This window comes from Phaethon aethereus (genome assembly GCF_964289735.1).
Source record: "Phaethon aethereus genome assembly, chromosome: 20".
Classification (NCBI taxonomy): domain Eukaryota; kingdom Metazoa; phylum Chordata; class Aves; order Phaethontiformes; family Phaethontidae; genus Phaethon; species Phaethon aethereus.
In genome coordinates, this window is record NC_138596.1 from 3902689 (window position 1) to 3922901 (window position 20213).

At 49.7% G+C, this 20213-nt stretch overlaps 1 protein-coding gene across 1 annotated transcript in view; it reads left to right on the forward strand.

The window, feature by feature from the left end:
- Positions 1–20213, forward strand: part of PAPPA (pappalysin 1) — a gene marked incomplete at its 3' end in the record, with an annotated part of 179051 nt that overhangs the window by 154220 nt on the left and 4618 nt on the right. The window contains exons 19-21 of the mRNA XM_082009036.1: positions 2160–2269; positions 8924–8995; positions 12855–12953. Coding sequence (XP_081865162.1) covers positions 2160–2269; positions 8924–8995; positions 12855–12953 — 281 coding nt within the window. The remainder of the gene's footprint in view (positions 1–2159; positions 2270–8923; positions 8996–12854; positions 12954–20213) is intronic.

Here is a 20213-nt window from a genome sequence, read left to right on the forward strand (position 1 = left end):
TTGGTGTGACAGTTGTTTAGGAGCTGTTGTAAGGGTATGCTTTCCCCCTTCCTGCTGGGGTGCCTGGTCGCTCTGCAAGGCGTGATGACTTCCTGCACTCAGCTTTGCTTTGTGTCACCCAGGCAGAAGGAGGGATAGGCTACACGCTGAATTGTACACACTATATTGTATTTCCAGCCCCTCTTTTTGAGGTCTCCCTGCTGTAAGGGCTGCAACAGGAGCTGCACTGGCTGCAGCCCGCACAGACCCGCGAGGCCCCTTCCTGCAGCCCCGCTCCCAGCCCCTGCCAGCCCCCTCCTCCCTCCGCCTGTCCCTTTGAACTTGGAGAAATTTCCTCGTTGCGCGGCTCCCTCATTATATCGCAGCCGTGCGAGGGACCACGAGCCTCCTTGTGTTCCCTCCCTGGGGAGGAGAACACGACCTGGATGAGATCACCGCTCTGTAATGATGCCAATTACAGATCATATATCAAAACAATTCCGACCCGCTCCTTTCCGTAAGCGTAAATAGCGTGGCGGAGCGCAGGAGAGCGAGCGGCGAGCAGGCTGTGGCGACTCTTAATGTGGCGAGGCATTTTACCCTTGAGATGAGGTTACCTCCCGGGGCGGGCCAGGTTTTTGCAAGGGGAGAAATGCCGATTCCTGGTTTGGAGGGGAGCATGTCGGCGCTGGAAGCAGGCAGGTCTGCAGCTGCCCAGGCAGCGGGCGCCTGCCAGCCCTCGGTCCTCACCCAGCCCTGCCAGGGCAGCGGCCAGCAGGTGCTGGTCCCAGATGCAAGGTCCTGTGGGCCTGATCCGGGGATGGGACCACACAGCCGTCGTGGAGGTGAGAGACTCATGGACCCGATCCTCCATGAGAGCATGGCTCTCGCTGGAGAGGGAGGAAGAGCACAGCAGCCGTTGGCTCTTATCCTCAGCAGATGGAGACATACCACGCACTTTGTTAGCCTCGCCCAGCACCACCTTTCCAGATCAGGTTGTTGGATTTTTCTTCTCTTCTTTGTGTTTTTGGAAGCCTGATGGATGTCTTTCCGAGAAGGCGGTCTCCTGCCACTCACTCGCAATGGGGCTGGTTTCAATGGGCCTCATCCAGCGGGTCCGTGGAGCCGCTACCACGTGCACCGGGAAAGAAAAACAAACCCCACGCGCTCCCTGTTTTGCTGGCTCAACAGCCCAGGTCTGCTTTGCTCCCGCTGACTCCTCCATGTGGGAGTACGCGAGAAGGCAGAAGCAGGTGGGGAAAATAATAGCATCCAGTCGTGGTCACTGTGAATCCCACACACCTTCAGTAATTCCGCAGACACCTAATCTGCCCTTCCAGGCTGAGGTGTGTGTTGAGCCAAAGGTTCAGCTCTCCAAACCAGCGCTGAGATTAATTCCTCCCCCAGCGCAGACTGGAGTGCAGAAATCCTAATGACATGTTTGCAGCAGCTGTGCCATTCAAGAGTGATTTTCCAGGGGGGAAATGGTAATGGCCCAACACACTAGGGCTTACGGTTGTGTCACCACAGGGCTCTGGGATATTGCTGCAGAGTATCGCAGCATGTTTTAATAAAGAAAGGACAGGATTCCCACTGGGCATGACAGTTAATCAGAGAAAAAGCAGGTTTATGTGTGAACAAAGCCATCATTACCTCTCTGCGTACTTCTTATCGACTGTGGGACTTAGGTGATAGCTCGCCTGCAATATCGTTAGGCTTGGTCACCCTCTGAAAGATTATTATTGAAGGTTTGTAAATTTGGCAGATCACACGGTAGGTTTTTGTCATGTCGTAGGTGAGATGAGTTCGACAGTCTCTGCTTAATCTGTCCCATTGCTTGAAAGAGCAGTTGAAATGGAAAAACCTTCACATTTTCTTGATGATCGGAAAGCGCAAAACCTGACCCCCTTCTCGGAGTTAATAGCCAGAGAAATACCTAGATATGCAGCTCATACAAAAAAGCCCTGGAATGTCTGCCACCCCCACCATCTCCCGCTGAGATGCAGGGTTGTACTCAGCATTTCACGTGTGGCTATAAGATATGTGATAGTTATGGTTGACTGCTAATTGCAATTTAGGAAAAACGAGCCCTAATCCTGTCCTTCAGCTGGAAGGATGCTGAAAGGGTCAGAAGCTGCTTGCTTTATCCTTTAGTTTTATCCTCTCCGTGTTTCGTGCAGGCGCAGAGTGTACCACCTCATGTCTGGATCACAGTCACGAGCCCATCCTCCTGCGCACGAACGAGACTGTGCAAGACATCCAGCACTGGATGAACCCTCAAAGAGTGAAGGTCAGTGCCTGACGATTTCGCTGTGTCCCTTGTCGCGTCTTTATGTGCAGTGAGTGAAGAGCGTTACACGTGGTTCATTCGATGAGGGGAATACGTGGGGAATTCTGCCCTTTAGAAAAGAATTCCTGATTTGTGTCACGTCTTTGCGTGTTGTCCTGGTAACATGGTGACTTCGTCTCCAAGTTGCTTTCTATCTGTGATTTTCCAGTGAAAGTCAGTTCAAGGTAAAGGCCCCAAATTAGTGTGCTCAGATGCACCCAGCACCTACGGTGGTTCTGATGTGGAAACATGTTTCATCACACCGGAAGATGTGATGGACAGTGAGAGAAAGGGTACTGGCCAGGTTTTATTGTCTTCCTCCTGTTCGCTATTTTGCATTCTTTGGGTGGCAGGGCTGGATTTTTCTGCACTGCTTTTGGATGACAAAAGAAGCGGATACAGAGGGTATTTCATTTCCCAAACCAGCAGAGCTGGCTGAGTCGTCCCCCCGCCCCTTCGCCCGCATGCGAGAGATGCCTGCTCAGCACAGCCCCTTCCAGAGGTCACCACTTCCTCCTCCTGCCTGCTGCAAACACACAGGCAGCATTAACCGCTCACGGCACTCCCTGCTCTGCGTCCTCCGGCACACGCCGGCATCGGGCTGCCCTGGCGGGGCCATGCACGCTCATGTACAGCACCTTGCACACACGCTCGCCCCTGCACACACGTGCCACTTGCAGCAAATAGCTGCTTGTTTCACGCCTGCGCTTGGATACCAGTGGGGGACACACTCACCTACCTCCTTCCGAAACCCCTCATCTGCCATCGGCGCAGATGTGCCCTCCTGCCTAGAAATGCGTGTAACCGGGCGCTTGTGCCTACGCAGTATTTCTGCTTTATCTGGACGCGCTCAAGCGCGTGTCGGAAGACTGGCACATCGCCTGTCACCAGGGTGCGGGTTGCTGGGGGTGCTTGAGCAAGCACTGTCGGCTTTTACGTACTTGGCCTTGGCTTTGCAGGAGCCTGTTTTACACACTTGAAGTCCATTTTGGAGGCGAACAAGCAGCCAATGCAGCCTCAGCATGTCCTGAGCAGCTTTGACCGTCTATTTGCTCCGCTACATGCCTAAATACGTACCCAGGGTTTGGGATTTTTGAAATCTAGCCTTGGCTGTGGATAGCGAGCCGCTCCAAAAATCTCTGCCACATTTTACTTCCCTGTTTCACACGGAGCAATAGAATAAATCCTGGAAAGGGGTGGGGAACCTAAGTCCAGAGAATATGACAAGCTCGCAGTGTCCTTCCCAGCTTCCCATTCACTCCAGAGGCCGAGGTTGTATTGCTGCCTAAGCCTAGGCTCTGCCAAGTTTCTGGCATGAAACATAAAGAAAAGACCTATCTCTGCATTAGGGGCAGTTTCTCACTGGCCCTTTCCCGAGTGCTAGGCTTTAAAGTGGTTTTGTAATTCATGGTGAAATGAAGTGACAGCTTCCCTCCCGTTCTCTGCCGCGCTCCTTCGTTTATTGATGCGGGTACGCAGAGGGAGCTGTAACGAGTTTTATACCTGCGGGTCTCTGGAGGGCTCATTAAGCAGCAGGGAAAACACATAGTAGTGAAGGGGGAGATGAGGGGAGTGAGGGATGGAGGAGAAATCATGGTTTCCAAGAGTACAGTGGTAAAGACGACCTTTTTTGCCTTCATGGTGAGGATCTTGCAAGAGCTTTAGGCTGTGAGCAGATACAAGTTCGATCCCATGAACAGTTTGTAACTAGAGGATGAGATCTGGGCGTGAAAACTTGTGTTGGGAGATGGAGGGGAGCCCTCAGGAGACCAGCGGGATGGTGCTGAGACACGCTGGAGGGGACTTTTTTGGTAGCTGTGAAACATCCATCTATTCAACTCTCCAGATAAGGTGGCGTCACCCATGGGGAGCGGTGCCTCGCAGGGTCCCACTGGGGGAAATGCTGCTGCTGGGGGGACTGGGGAGACCCTGGAGCGACAGGACCCGGATGCCTTAGGGGAAGGTCCCCATGGCAATGTGTTACATGTCATTAATATTACGTGTCTCTATTTACGGTCAGCGACAGCTTGCTGTTGTGCCGTACGAGTAAAGCGAGCAGCTGGTTGCATTTACACGGCAAGTCTTTGTGGATCTCAAAGTACTTGAATGACGCAAAGGAAACACTTTCAGTTACTTAATTTCGGGCACAAGTAATGTACAAATGAGTGCAGTACGAGAAGTGGATAAAGGCAGGACCGATCTCTGGAGCTTACCTTTGAGAGGATAGGCACAGATAAAACATAGGGAGAGCTGGCAAGAAAAGAAAAATAGTTGTGTGTAGCTGCTCAAGCAACAGCTGTTGTGGAAGCAAAGTGGGAAGAAGGAACCATTCCTCCTCTGGGGGTTGTTTAGAGCAAAGCTGTGCAAATCACTTGATTTTTCAGTTTGCTCAAAGTTCCGTCCAATTTTTTTAAAAAAGTTTTCTCCTAATCAAAGCGAATTTTTTGTTGTTGTGATACTTGGTGAACCAAAAAATGAGAGAAAAAAACATGCTGGTTTGAACATAACTTAGCATTTCATTTCCAAGGATTTTTTTTAAACTTTTTGTTTAATCGAAATGAAAAAAACTTAGCAATTAAATGTCCTCTCAAAGGAACAACACCACCAGATATTTAATTTTGAAAAATGTCTAAATATTACTGTGTTTTTCAGAATCGGTTTAGGCTGAGTTGCTTTGTTGGGTCTCAAATAGTTTGCCAAAATCAGTGCAAGCTGGCAGTGTCTTCCAAATCAGTATTTTCAGCAGGAAAAAAAAAAATCACCTGAAATCTTCTGTGTGTCTGTTCTTCTGCAGCGGGCCGTGTTTGGAGCAACCATTGCTGTCCCCATGATTTCCCATTTACCGTGCGCCTGCAAGGGGCAGCGAGCTGTTGCAGACGCCTATAGATAGATCTGCCAAGGCTGACTATGCAGGCAGCGGAGAGAAAAAAGTGAAATGTCTCAGAAAGACAGCTTGACAGCTCTTTCCCACCGACTGCAGAGAAACAGGGCAGACACCTAATTTCTTAGGTTGTCTGAATTTGAGTCCTTGCCTTTGTGCTGAGCAGCAACAGGCCAAATACTGTGCATGCACAGGATAGCCTTGAAAGGGTCGGCATGCCCCGACTCTGCCTGCCAGCGGGGTTGAGTGTGGCCGTGGCCCCTCCGCACGCCGGGGACGCTGCCCTACTGCTGGCGATGTGTTTTCCCATATGCACTGCAAGCCCTGGGATTACGGATGTCCAGAAGTCATTAAGGGGAATTCTCCTTACATACTCCCTGATTCACTTAAGCTTTGAAGTTTTCCTCCTTCCTTCCCCTCTCCTTTTTCTGTGAGTGTTGGGCTCATTTTGCAGGGAGGGAAATTGAGTCATGGAGCGGTGAAATGACTTACTGCAGTGCGGCGGCTCAGCGCCCGGGAAGGCAGGACTTCCCACCCCATCTGTAGCTACAGGAGGAAACAGCCACAAAGCGCCCTGTCTCCCTTCCCTTGGCAGCAGCGGCCGATCCCCTCACCACCACGACATTAAGCCCACGGTTAATTGTCATGTTCATTTAGTGCCTGAGGAGAGAGTTAGCTGAGACCAGTAGATACCAGTCCCTGGGCTTTAGCCCTGGGGGACACTTGACCCATCTAAGGTGGAGGAGAGCTCTCCACCGGCCTCTCCTGGGGAAACCTAATCCCCTCTGCAGCCCGCAAATGGTTGACATCATTGTGTTAGTCCCACCATGGGAGGGAAGCGCTGTGACCGGAGGCACTAGGTCTTCCCTCACAAGGAGAAAATGACAGCTTGATTTGCTTTCTTGGCTCTTTGTTACCTACTGTGGGAGTGCATCCCGGCTTCCTCTCCCTTCGCAGCAGATGGAGGCACAGCCACCAAACCGCAGATGTAGCTGGATGGCGTTTCTGGGATGGGGACAGGACCAAAGTCAATACACCCAGCTGCGCAGCGCGGCCCGTGCGGGAGGGCAGCTGTGCTGCAGAAGCCAATGCACGAGGGGAGCCAGGGCCATGAGGGCGGCATATGTCACCACAGCGGCTTGGAGCACGTGGCGGCACAGGGAAGGGATGGGGCTTGCAGAGGCAGCGGCCAGATAGGCTTCATCCCCTGTGCACCACCTGGCATGTGTCGGATGTGGTCCTTCCATCCACCTCTTACTGCATCCTTTGCTGGCCTCGTGTAAGTCCACCTTCCTTTCTGCGCGCACTGATGCCGTCGATCACGTCCTGCAGTACTGCTGCCTGTGTCCTTCCTTGCTTGTTTTTTATACGTTTGTTTATCTCAGTTTTTATACACCTTTGTGCCTGGTAGCACCGCAAGAGGCAGGAACGATGCCCAGCAACCTGAATCATCCCCAGTTTTTAATTCTCCAACCCAGGCTCTCCCTCTACAAACAACCTCTCTCCTGTCCCATTGCACCACACACACCACAGCAGCAGCTTGAGGGTACAGACAGGTTGGGTAGCAGGAATTCAGCATTTGGAAGACCAGCAAAGAAGAATCCGAGGCCATGGCCGAGGGCCCTTCCCTGAGCGTACTCTGCTTCCAGCTCTGCGAACGTTAGAAGGATTGAATTCAACTGGAGTAGCTCTAATGGTGTCCGCTAGCCTAGCAAAGTATCATCTGAATAGAGGGCGAAGTAACTGGGCCTAAGCCGTTGGCAGGTACCACTCAAGAGTAATGTGAATGTCCCACTGACCAGTGATGGATCTAGCGCAAGGTCAACCGGCTTTCCTACGCTATGGAGAGCGGCCAGGGCTGCACGCCCTTTCCCTGGAGGCTGTCCAGCCACAGGCTGTGCTGCCTTTGGGATTGCCATGACCTTAAGTGAGATCTCCAAGGAGAGCACCGTCCTTGCAGAGATTTCACCTTCTATCCGTTCCTCTAAGGAAGGGTGCTGGCTTTTAAATATTGGGAGGATGAGGATAGTAGTCGGTGCGTCTTCTGCAAGGGATTGCCTTCACTTGGAAACCTCTTTTCTTAAGAGCCCATTTCAGGGCTATGTGGCTCCTTTTGTTACCTCCAAATGCTCACACACATTCACACATACCGAGAGATTTTGTAAATACTGATGCTTCTTACCGGTGGAATGTGAGATGCTCTTTGGAAGTGCACTTCTACTTATTGTCTGGCTGGCCTTGGATATGGGACGCAAATGCCTGAGTTTTTCTACTTTGGTTTAATTCTTGTGTTTAAATGCTCTTGAACTGCCTCCTTTACTCTGCCCCCTCCGGGTCTGTTGACTGGCCTTGTTTATTTTGAAACCTAGAAAAGTTTCCTTTCTTTTCCCTCTGAAGTGCAATAAACAGAAGAGGGGGGAAAAAAAATCTAAAAAAAGTCACCATTTGTGGCAGGCAAGAGCCTGGAAATCTCCAGCTGTCTGTCAAGTGCGCGCTGGGGGAACGTCTGACACCGCAGGGCCCCCGCACCTTGCAGCCTCCCTCCTGGGGGATAAACAGCGTCCTCCCCCTCGCCCGGCCGCTGCTCTGCTCACACAGACGAGCCCTGTTGCGAGGCAGGTGGGGCAAGCCGGGCTTGACTAATAGTGGAAAATCCGAGAGCATCGGAAAGATAAACAGCCCAGGTCAGATAGTATAAAAGTCCTTTTTCTAGCACGCGCCAGGTAAGCCTCAAATGACAGAAACTGTAAAAACATGCTGAGGTTCCCCTGCAGATGGCTTAAATTAGTCCTCAAATAAACAGGGAAAGGGATGGCTTGTGCGTCAGGTCTTCCCAAATGTTAATCCCTTCCTTCCCTGGGCCTCCATTCAATCTCGACCCCTGCCCTTGGGCAAGTGCCTATGTGTTCGTCTTGCCCAACTGGACATTGTAGTGTTTCATCCATGGATGATAGCGCGCAATGAATGTTGTGCCTGGTGTCCTGGTGAACGTACCTCCTAGACCTCCATGGTGCTGAACCACCATCTCCACTGACTGGCCAAACTTTTCATCCACTCTTAAAATCTAAGTTTCCATGTCCACAGGCAAACAGCGACTGCCCTGAGTGTGTCATCATTGAGTAGGATGGTCATCATTTTTGCCCCAAACTGGGCGCTCCAGAATTTACTATAAATACAGAAATTATTATAAAGCTTATATGACGTAGCAGACGATGCTGTCCTTTCAGGGGTTATTCTGAAGGCATGTAATGGGAGGTGCTTCCATTTAAGATCTTCAATAAAGGATGGTATGAAAATGGATCTGAAAGTCCACCTTTAGCATCTTTGAGAAGCACAGATGTGATGGCTAGCAAAAGAGAACAATGTTTTGCAGTACCAAAGAAATCCCTCAATTAATTCCTAAAATGTCTCCCCGCTACCCAAGAGCAAGAAAGTGGACCTGTGCCTTTGCCTTTCCCTGACACGTTCTCCCACCATGAGTGAAATATTGGACATGACATTTTAGGAGAACCTTAAATATTATTTTAATCTCAAATGTTCTGTTATTGCAAGTGTCAAGTCCAACACTTCTTGTAAATACCTGGAGGACAGCCAGGTCCTGAGAACACAAGAGGTGTTAGGAGCCGAACTTCATTGGTTAAGTACAGGAGAGTCATAGGAGCCAGCACGCTGACTTTCTATACACTGATTTCTTTGTCTTAACCTGTTTTGTTTTTTTTTCTTCTCCCCTCCAGAGCGTTGTCTGCACGGCGGGACTCAAGTGGTACCCTCACCCTTCCCTGATTCATTGTGTCAAAGGCTGCGAGGTGAGCTTTCACGTTAGCTCAGGTGGTCCGTGCTTGCTCTCCCAAACGTTATGGTAGCAGTCACTGCAGCCACCTGGGTGGTAAAGGCTGTTTTTCAAGTGAGGCAAACAGGCTTTTGCCCTGACCATCCTATCGAACAGACTGTGATCTCCTGAGTCGGTTCTGACGCTCGGTGGTGTGAAATCGGTGGTTTTCCTAGAGCTGATGGTTGGGTGAGTCTCACGGGAGTTAAATGATCAAGTGGCTCAGCAGCATTAGTAGATGTCAGAATTTCCGAGGATCTGGGAATTTCTGGGAAGTTGCAGAAACTTTCAGTTGTTTTTCCTTGATTTTTACATCTTCTTAGAAGGCCAATTCTTTTCAAGGCCAGCTAGGCTTTGGGCTTTGGTTTGTGCAGATAAACTTTAGGGAAGCCAGAGGCAGAGATGATACCACTGGGTGGACAGAACAGCTGGACAGTGAGAAGATCACACATCCCTCCACTGTGTACGTCCATCTGAACCAGAAAAAAAAAATCGGAAGAATGCAGTTACATTTCAGCTGTGATACATTTTTACAGTCTTTTGTGTTATTTGAAAAAAAGCAATTATTTTGTTTCTTCTGGCAAAAGTCTTTGAGAAGTCTGAGAAGTCTTAAGATGCTTCCAGTGGTTAAACAGGGCTTGGGAGCACCTCTCTCTGGGTCACGGTGCTCATGCAGTTTCCATTATGCCAACCCTTGAGATTCTCACCCACGTCAAGAAGTTAATCCTTGTGGCACCTCTGTAAGGCTGGGAAGCTTCATGCCCATTTTAGAAATGGGGTAGCTCCCAGGCAGAGGGATAGATGGCTGCTTGGGTTACATGGACAGGCAGTGGAAGAGCTGTGTCTTGACCCCACATCTCCTGACTTCCTGCAGCACTGACTGCGCGCTCAGCACCCAGTAACCCAGTTTTACGAGCACATTGAAGTTATTTGCCCGGAGTGGCAGAACATGGCGCAGAACTCCTAAATCTGACACGAAACTCTAGATCACATTGCTGTGCGACGTGATTTGTCTTGAAGTGAAAGACAGGTTTCCTTCGCATACAAATGTTGGGCCCAAGAGGGTGATAACTCTCCAACAATGTAATAGTTTCTGTCTAGTTGTTCCCTAAATGAAAAGCATTCTGCTGTCAGTGCTTTGAATGTCATAAGCCGTCTCACGCATTGCATTCATGCAGGCTGGCTGAGCGCCCCTATTCTCCAAAGAGAGCTAAAATAACATCCAGCGACCATTAAGAAATGCCATTCAGGTGCTGATGCACCATTGGGTATCCATTCTCCTGCTGTTTCAGGACAGTTGTTACTGAGACAAACTTTGCAATGATGTAATAATTTACCAGAAGCCATTATTACAGACATGCTTTTTCTCAGCATTTTCTTCCCTTCCATCATTGTTAATTGCCAGACCCCTCTGCATCAATAGGAACTTTCTTCTTTTCATCATTCATTCAGCAGTGTCACTGCATCGCAATCTATCATCTTGGAAGGCTTTGCCCAGACAATTGATAATGGTCTGTAGCATCATTTTTAGAGCACGATGCTTCCAGGGTCCATGAACGGGCCAGCGCTTGTTCTCTGGCATTAAGATCTCAGAAGAAATGCCATCTTCACCAAGCCTTTTTTCACGACTATGGAAACAGGGACTAATAAGCCAGTAGGTCAATAGTACCGGGCCATTAAGCTGATACAATCCCTCATGTATTAACATCCTTAGCATTAGGGTGGGTTCCCTGAACAGAAGGCTGGAAGCGGGGCACTATTTTACTCTTGGCGGTCACAGTGGTAACCCAGACTGCTGCTGCAATGTGATTTTTTGTCGCTCCCTAGTGGCAGGAACAGAGGTTTATGAGTCAGCCCCGTACTTCTCGGCAGCTAACTTGGGTGTTTCAGTAGAAAACTAGTCCCTCTGGACTACCTGTATAGTCCTCCAAAAACCTAGGAGCACTAAGATACGCATGAAGACCTATAGCAACCTCACCCTCCACAGCCAGGCCTTCAGGGTCGCCCAGATGAGGATTTTGGTACCAAATCAGAATAGATGCTATTTGTTCCATTCTTCCTCCAAAGGACTGGCTTGCCTACTCTGTGCCAGTGTGAGTGAAAGGCAGATTCTTCCACAAGTTTCTTTTACTGATTTTCCAGTGCTCATAGGTGTAGAGTGCAGGCAGAGGCATGGGCAAGCCTTTCTTGACAAGCAGGCACAGCGAGGCAATACAAGGGAGACATGGAGAAGTCTACACAATGTCTTGGGAGGATGGGCAAAGTTCACATTTTTGAATATGACCAGGTTGGCATAAAAATATCTCTCCATCTACTTACAAATCGTTCCCTTTTAACTCTTAGCATATTAATTAAATTGGAAGGACGTTTGCAAGTCAAAGTCTTTGCTTGTATAAATAAGTCAATCTCTGTGGAAGTCAATGGAGTTAAGCTGGTTTACAGGGAGAGGAGCCTCACCCTGTAACTCTGATTTCCTTGTCAGCACTCGTAGTATTTGCGTGTAGCTAACCGAGTGATGCGCAATGCAGCAGTTACCTCCTGGTAGTCCTGCTCTGGTCCGATATTGCCATCATTGCCTGAAATTCCTACATTCTGATAGAAATATTTGAATTTGCAAAACATTAGCCGTAAAAGCCTGCGTTTGTACCACTCTGTAGGGTCCATTTCAATACTGAAGAGCATGGCCATGGCTCTGTCTGGAGAGGGCACGGCAAGCTCTCATTGCTGCTTCTTCAGGTATCTGTCTTCAGGGAGACTCTGGTACAGCAATTGCTGCAAAATCCTCCCAGGAAACCTCCACAAACCTCCCACCTGCTCTGCAGTGATGCCTTCTTGTAGGAAAGGCCTTGGTGTGTTTTTCACAGTGCAGAATAGATGCATTTTCCGAAGAGCAGATAAAATGGGAATGGCGCCGTGAGCCTGCGCGTGTAAGAAGTGTTACAGAGATACGGCTGTGCTCTCTGCTGAGCATCCATTTTTCTGGCCTTTCAGTGCTGCTCATACCAGGCACGGGCCTTTTTTAGCATCAGGCACAGTTTTGACTTCCAAGAAAGACTGTTGTACTTACTGACCAAAAGGGCTCCAACATGTAATGAAAAACCAGACTTCAAGCCTTTTCTTCAGAATTGTGATTATTATTCAGGTCCTGTGCAGCAAATAGACTAGTGACCACATTTTCTTTTTCCAAGTGATTTATGAATTTTACTTAATAGCTCTCCACAACGTCCCTCTGAATATAATAACGTCCACAGCCATTATCCCAGCTCTGAGCTGTGGAGCGGAGGGAGATTAAGTGTCATGGCCAAGGTCACAAACAGTGGTTGGAGAATGAGAACATGTGGTCCCTGTGCTGAGCTCAGACCAGTTCCATTTTTCTTTGTGATATGTGTTGTGCCCTCAATGCTGACACTTGTTGCATAGTTAGGAGAACTGTGGTGGAAAGTACAGATATTAAAAGCAAGCCAGTTTTGCTGCTATACATAATCTTCTTCTTATCCCACATAGTTTTGGAAGGTTCACTTAAAATTACCAAAAGGTGCTGCAATTTTAGATGCCTTGCTGCTGTCTCTGGGCCTAGTCAAATTAATATTCTTGAAGCAGCATCTTATGTGGGATGTGAAAAGCCAACAAGGGCTCATTTCCCTTCCATCTAGAGTCCTTTTTTTTTCTGTCTGCTTTGAAGGGAGAAGGGAATAATTATTTCTTGCTTTTCAGGGCAGTTGGTAAAGCTACAAACTATACAGCTCCTTCAAGTCTTCACGTTTTCCTTCTGGCATGTTGTTACAGGTTCATCCATGTCCACATTCACAGTCTTTTTCTGCTATTTCCTTTTTCAGCCTTTCATGGGGGACAACTACTGTGACTCCATCAACAACCGAGCCTTCTGCAACTATGATGGTGGGGACTGCTGTGCCTCAACAGTCAAGACCAAAAAGGTAGGGATGCTGCTTCCTCTTTTCACTGGGAATTCCTTGGTGAGTGCTGCTTTGTGCCTGGGAAAATTTTATTTTTGCTAGAATAGGGGCAGTGCAAGGCCTCAGAAGAACCTTCAGTCCAGGCATAGGCGCTGAGTTCTTGTTGGTTCATTTTGAAGTTCTCTCTTGATACGCATGTGCATTTCCCATCATAACCTGCCTTATGCCTGTGCAAGACAGGTTCTTAAATAAAGTAGTCAGAGACATTCATTCATTCTTATTGTAAATAAACTCTACCTTTTCTTTGCCTGTAGGCAAAGGCTGGCTCCCTCCAAAACCCTGGGGGATGTTCATCAGAAAAGCTGCACCTGCTGCTTAGGAGACCTTCACACAACACTGAGAAGGGTGTATTTGCCTGTCCCAATATCCGCCCTTAATGCTGAGAGAGGAAACTAAAGGTTAGAAGTCATTAGGAAAAGAACAGAGAGCGAAACGAAAGCATCATTGTAGGTCTGTACTTGGATCCGTGTGTACCCACATACGCATGGCTCGCTGACCATCCCATCTCCAAAAGGACAGAGTGGAACAGAGAGGGGTGTGGAGCACGGCAGCAGGGCTGAGCAGAGGTGTGAAATATCTTCTGCACGGAGACCACATAGACCAGGACGTGCAAATCTTGCAAAGGGGACAGTGGGCATTGTCAGTGGCAGAGATTTATAAAAACATTATTTAATGCAGGGAGGATGCTGTAGAAAATAAATTCCACTGTTTCTTACCACACAGCCAAATTAACTGTAAGCAGATCCAAACAAGTGAAAGAAAGTGCTTATTTGCACAATGTGTATTTGAATGGCGGGATGCGTTGCCACAGTATTATTAAGAACAAAAATATATTTGAAGTCAGAAAGAGAATAGGCATATTCGTGGAGGTTAGCTACATCAGTGGCTGCTAAACACTCTGATCTGGATGCAGTTTCTGTCTCAGGAATATTTAAACCATTGGCTGCTTGAGCCTGGGGAAGGATCCCTCCACACATCACCCTTTTTTATGCTTAACACCCAGTTCTGGCCACTGCTAGAGGCAGTGACTGGAGCAGTGGAGCTTGTGGTTTGGAGCAGTACGACATTTCCTATGTTTCTAACCAGGATAGATTTTGAACTTGTTTCCCAAAGAAAGGAGAGAAAATTTTAGCTTCTGCGATGTGAGGTTTTTACCTTGTCTTCAAGGTTGGAGCATAGACCAGAATGAAGAAAGTCTATCTATGTTAGGTATGTGTTGTATATTGATAAATAACAAAACTTGAGAACAGACAAAGGGAGCTTGGGCTCAGAATGTGATGTCAACCCGTTCACCCATCTGAGGAAGAAGGTCCTCTCTACCACAGCTGAGGGACTGAAGACCTCTCTGCAGGGAACAGTCCTTTCTAAGACAGCTTTGGCTCGGAGGCTTCTTTTGCTTGGTTCAGCCAAAGATCTCTTACCAGTACAGCACTGTGGGCTATCTCTGGCCCATGTGGGAGCACTGGGGAAGGGAAGTGGACATGTCTTGGCACGTGGAAGGAGTTCATTTCTCCACTGTGTAGGAGGTGCGGGAAGAGGTAGCTTTCCTAACTGCTTTTTTGGACAAATTTTCCCCTGTATTGCTGTGTTTCCTTTGCAAGTGTCCCTGCGAGCCACGTGCTGAGAGGGAAGCACGGGCAGGTGAGCTTCGCTGTTCCCCAAGGGTGGAGTAGGGCACGGAGAGCCCGTACAGGGCTCCCTGCTGAAACGACCGCTGCAGGGACGAGCAGGGTGACAGGCAGCGGCTTGTCTTCAAGTGTCGTCTCCAAGAGATTCCTATCTCTGGCTGATTTTCCACCTCCTTGGGAGGAGCAGCCCGAGGGCAGGCACAGCTTGCTCGTTGGCCTCTGCTGGGAGGGCAGAACTGGAAGTGCCTGGTAGCTCAGCATGGCACAGGTCTCGTCCTCCTACAGCAGCCTGCCTGGGAAACTTTATCTCGCTGCCTCCAGGCTTGAGAGCAGGGGATGAAAAATCCCAAGAGGTGCCAGAGGAATGGAAGTGAGGTGGCCGGGAGGGGACCGACCCAAACCAGCGCTATCAGGACAGGAGCTAAGGGCACAACTCATTGCTGGGGTGGCGACGGGACTGAAACACAAGGGATGTGAGTGCCGAATTGAGGGAGAGAGGGATAGGATTAAGGTTTGGGAGCAGAATTTATTGCTGGGCAGGGAGTTGAGACAGAGTGGGATCTGCACAGAGTCGTGAGCGCTTACCAGCCAGGCGAGTCACACTCAAAATATCTGCTGCTTCACTGCCACCCAGAAACGAAGCGACCACCCAAGAGGGGGAAAGCACTTTGTAGCCCAGTTGGTTACTGGTTTCTGTGCTAAACTGCTCGATGCAAAGGGCAAGTGGTTCAGCGAGAGGCAGCTGGTCACACGTCTGATGCATTTCGCCCGTGGAGGGGGAGGTTTTGTTGCTTTTTGGAGATAAGTCTGCTTGTGCTGACTTCATTGGGAGCTGTATCTTTGTGACTGGAGGAATTAGACTTACGCTAGTTTGTGCTTTAGAAACCCCCATCCTAGCGATCACACAGTTTGAGGGCCAAACCACAGAGCCCATCGCTTCCTCGGCACGCATTCAGCTTCCAAAATCCTCTCCTCTCTCCCAAAATGCCACCAACGTCCCAGGGGCTGAACAAGGCGCTCGGGAGGAGTGAGAAAACCACCTTCTCCTTGGACCTTCCGTGCCAAAAGCAAGATGCTAAGCCCCAGTTAATTACATTTATAGGGTAAAGGGGGAAATAATAACCGGGGCGGCAGGGCTGCGGCGTCAAAGCCGAAGAGGCGGCAGGCAGGACCTCTCTGCCTGCAAAGCGGCCGCTGACACCTGCGGCAGCAGCCGTGGGGCCGCGGGTCTCGGCTCTGCGAGTTATTTTCCCGTCTGAGGCCTTTGACTGGGACCAGATTTCAGGCAAGGCTGTTCAAATACAGTCCTCCCTTTGAAGAGGTTTATGAGTGGAGCGTTACAGGAGATATTCCAAAGGGAAAAACAATGAAAGGTGAGAGAAAAGGGAGCTGAATAAAAATACTCCGCATACCAAATCCTTCCAGCGTAGTTTGCCACCTACTTAAAAAGGCACAGTTTTAAAATACACATTGGGTGTAAAAGCCAAAAACCTGGAGGAGACATAGGGAGGGGCGAGCCCAGCTCTGTTAATTCCAATACCAGATGAGAATGTATTTTCATACGGTTGTAGAAAGAGCGAGACACATGAAAGAGACTGCTTTGCTCCTTTTCTTTCAGGGTTACATACTATGTGGCAGATGTGTCAGTCTTTTAAAGCCTCTGCAAGTTTACCCATAAATGTCTAACATTTATGCAACACCTGTTTTTCTCCCAAAATGTCACAGGACATTTTACAAGCTTTAGATTTATCATCTTTTCACCGTTGCAGCCATTGCTGAGGTGACACATGGTTCACATTTAGCAGAACATAGCAACTCCGCACATTATTTTAGGAAAGGGCTGAAGATTAACATTGCATCATGTGAAGATTCAGGAGTTAACAGTCAAGTAAGAGCTGGCTTCAGATCTTTAATGTCCGCAAACTGTCAAGATTTAAGTTTCACTGCAATCCCACTACCCTCCCAAAAGCACTTTCAGCTGCACGCAATGCCGTGAACCAGGCCACGTGAAAGCAAAATTATTCACTCACTTTAATTCTGAGCCCTCTCACTTAACGTGAGATTTTGCATGCTCCTGTTTTGTTGCCCTGAAAATGCACGAGAGGCTTCCGTGCAGCATTTGGTTAGGCCGCGTTCTCCTTTTGCGTTTGAGCATTAGTGGCAAATGACCTTGTGCGTCTGTGCAGCGAGGGGAGAACAGAGCGGTGTGACTTATCTGACCGACTGCCGACTAATCAGCGCTGCTGCTTAGATAGGAAATAATGAGTATTTGCCCTGCACTATTCACGATCAGGCTAGAGAGCTTAAAAGAAATCATTAAAGATGTCTTTTGAATGCTACAAATGGCAACACATAAATTCAGTCATATTCTGGGCGTAAATTCGAGGCAACTGCAGTCGGCAAGCAGGAAACAGAGACATTCATCAGCTTAATTATTTGTTGTGCGCTAATTGATCAGCATGCCCCTGCAGCAGGCGAGAAGCCAGGGCTGGCGCAGGGATGCGCGCCGCCCGCGGGAGCAGGGACGCGCGTCCCGCGGCGCCTGGTGGCGCAGCCCCGCGCAGGTGGGCTGCGTGGGGAGCGGGGGGCCGGCGGCGGGGTTTGCGGCCGGGGCGGAGGACGGGGCTGCGCTGCTCGCAGCTTGCCCTGTGCCTGACCCAGGAGCAGCTTTGAGAGACAGGAAGGCCATTGCCGGCCAACCTCCAAGGGAGAGAAAGCTTCTGTTGTGTATCTGGAGGGGATAAAGTCTTCCGTGAAGGACAAAGCAAAATCCCATCTCCTTTTAATCTTCCTACCCTCCTGACCCAGCACAGGTTGCCAGCTCCCTTCTGCCTGGCTGCTTTAGGAAGCTGCTTCTTGCTTTGTATCCTGCCGCAGATAAAAGAAGATACTATTTTTTAAAACATTAAATATGTGACACTGCTAAAGTGAGAAAAACAAATAACCTGGGCATAACCGGCTGTCTCTGGGCTGGCGGCTGCCTGCAAGGAACTCCTGGGGCGTGCAGCATTGCGGGGAGATGATATGGCTATTTCTTTCTGATTTGTTTTGGGAAATCTCTCCAGTCGCTGTTCTCCTTCACTTCTTTCTCTTCCCGTTCCCTTTCACAAGTTTTCCCTGGACAAGGCTGTCTAGAAAGGCCTCGCAGAAATCAGGAATGTCTCTCTTTAGGCTCTGCTTATGTACTTTGTTCCAGACTCAGAGTGCAGGTTTCTTTAGTTGAAGATCCTGTGGCCTGGTCCCTGCAAATGTAAATAGAATATGCCATTTTAAAATTCCCTCAACTTAAACCATTTGAAAGGGCAAACCTTTCATCTGTCTTTCCTCTCTGCCTTTCCTTCTCACTGCATAAGGGGTAAACCTACAGCTCCCGTGAGAAAAACCTGTCTCACTAAGTTATCACTTGGGTTTTCCCTCAACCACTTTGCCCCACAGCACTTAGAAAAGAGAAAGAAAAATCATCCTGGCAAAAATTCCCATCTCAAATGCCGCCCCTTCAGCCTCTTGACATTTCTGTCCAACACCTTGGAGAGGAAAACCAGCAAGTGCCTCGGCGGAAAACAAATGAGGACTTGCAGCAGATAGAGGACCGTGTGGGATTCATCCAAAGCTTTGCTTATCTGCAAGATAGGCAAGTTATCAAAACCTCTTCAGAGACTTTATGGCCGAGAATTCAAGGCCTAAAGAAAGGAGCTTTGAACTGAGGGGCTGCTGCTGGCTCCAGCGGGGATTTCCAAAGACTGTCCCTGTCTCCCCAGAAAGGGTGGGATCTGCAGCACTCCTACCCTTAAGACAACAGAAATAACCGCTTCTCGGTATTTTGGAGAAATAAGCACCTTCTCCCAGCTCCCTAACTGCAACACAGACCTGTCTTGGGGAATCTCAGGTCTTGCTCTGTCGGCAGAACATGGTTTTGAGACAGTTAATGCAATTAGCGGCTTGAGTGACCACCCAGCTGAGGAAGTTCTGCTTATCCAGAAGAACTGATGTTCCTGCCGCAATGCTGCTCCCAACAACTTGAATGTCCCCAGCTGGGTGTGTTTGTCAGCTCTGTAATTAGCTGGCGAGATACAATGAATGGTGGGTGAGCATGGAGGAAGGAAGGATACAATGCGGAGTGTTGCTTCATGCCTCTGGAAGCGGCTGAGCGCTGCTGCGTGCTCCGAGCACGCTGCTTCACCCAGGCGTGTGGGTGAACTCGCTTACCCATGAGCTGTTGGTCATGGCCTCAGTGGCTTGCCGTGTGCCATGTGAGGAGCGTTTTCAGTTGCTTGGGTTGGGATGGGAGCTTATTTTGGGGCTCAGAGCTTGGTTTCATAATCGTTCAGGGAGGCTTTCCAGGCGGCGATAAATTAAAAGCAGGGATGGTAGTAGCACATGTTGCCTATCCTGAGAGAACGCTCTTGGCTTCAAGGGACATGGGGCTTCCCACAGCATACAGCATTCCCAGGGGATGTGCTAGTGGAGGGTGTTTGCTTTGCTATCCGACCTCACTTCATTAGCAAGTGTTACAAAAACCAGTGAACAAACCTTCCCTGCTCCACCGCCAGCTATTTGGCCTCTGGGTGGTCTGGCTCCTATTAAATCTTTGGTGATTATTTAGACTAATTACATTCATGTTTGCACAATCAGTAGCACGAGGGTAGGAAGCGCAGCTGATCGCTGAGCAACTGAGCTCCGTGTGGTTTGGCAAACGGGCTCCCTCGCTCCGCTCAGCGGGCAGGCGGGGATGCGGGGGTCCTTGCGGGCAGGGCTTTCCCGGGGATCCCTGCTGGCTTTGGGCCATCCTGCTTCCACCCGTTCCGGTGAGGCTGCTCCCGGCTTGTACCCGACGGAGGGAGAGGAGTGTCCGTTGGGTTCGGCTGAGCTACGGCTCGCTGCACCTTGCCTGCTGGCTTCAGTGGGGGAAAGCCTGGTTTATGGTGGGGCAGCCAACAAAAAGTCAAGCCTTTAAAACGGTATGTGCTGCACGGAGAGGAGGTTTCCACCAAGCTCCATCTTCGCCTTTCCCAGGCCCTCCGGAGCAGTGCCCTGGGTGTGAACCTGCATACCAGCCCCCAGAGTTAAAAGGGGGCTCGCTCTTCTTCCCTTATCTCAGAACAGCCCTGGTGACCTAAATGCCGAAAACCACTGAGAAGACCCTTACAAGATGCATTTTTGTCCCACAAGGGCCTTGTCAGGGAACAAACTACTCCCTGGCGTTTGAGCTGCGAGGGTCTCGGGAGGCACGGGGCTGCGACACTCAGCACGGCCTGCCACGCTTATCTCGACACGCCGCGTTCGCCCGCAGGGGCTCCGTCTGCGGCAGGGCCTTCACATTTCCAGCTAGGCTTGTCTGGGAGATTTCGCAAACACTTCAGGGCTGAAATCTAACAACAGGCTGTTTCCCAACACTTTGCAGCCCTCCTCCCCGGCTTCCCCCCCCAGCCTCCAGCCCAGGCCCTTCCCCGGGCCTGATTCTGCCTGCCCTGGTGCTGCTGTGAACCAGCCCCGAGTGCGCAGGATGGGAGGTACAGCCAGGTCAGCCTGATACGAGCCTGCGTGAGGGATGAGCTCCGACCCTTGGCAGAACTCTTTCCCACCCTTGCCTGTA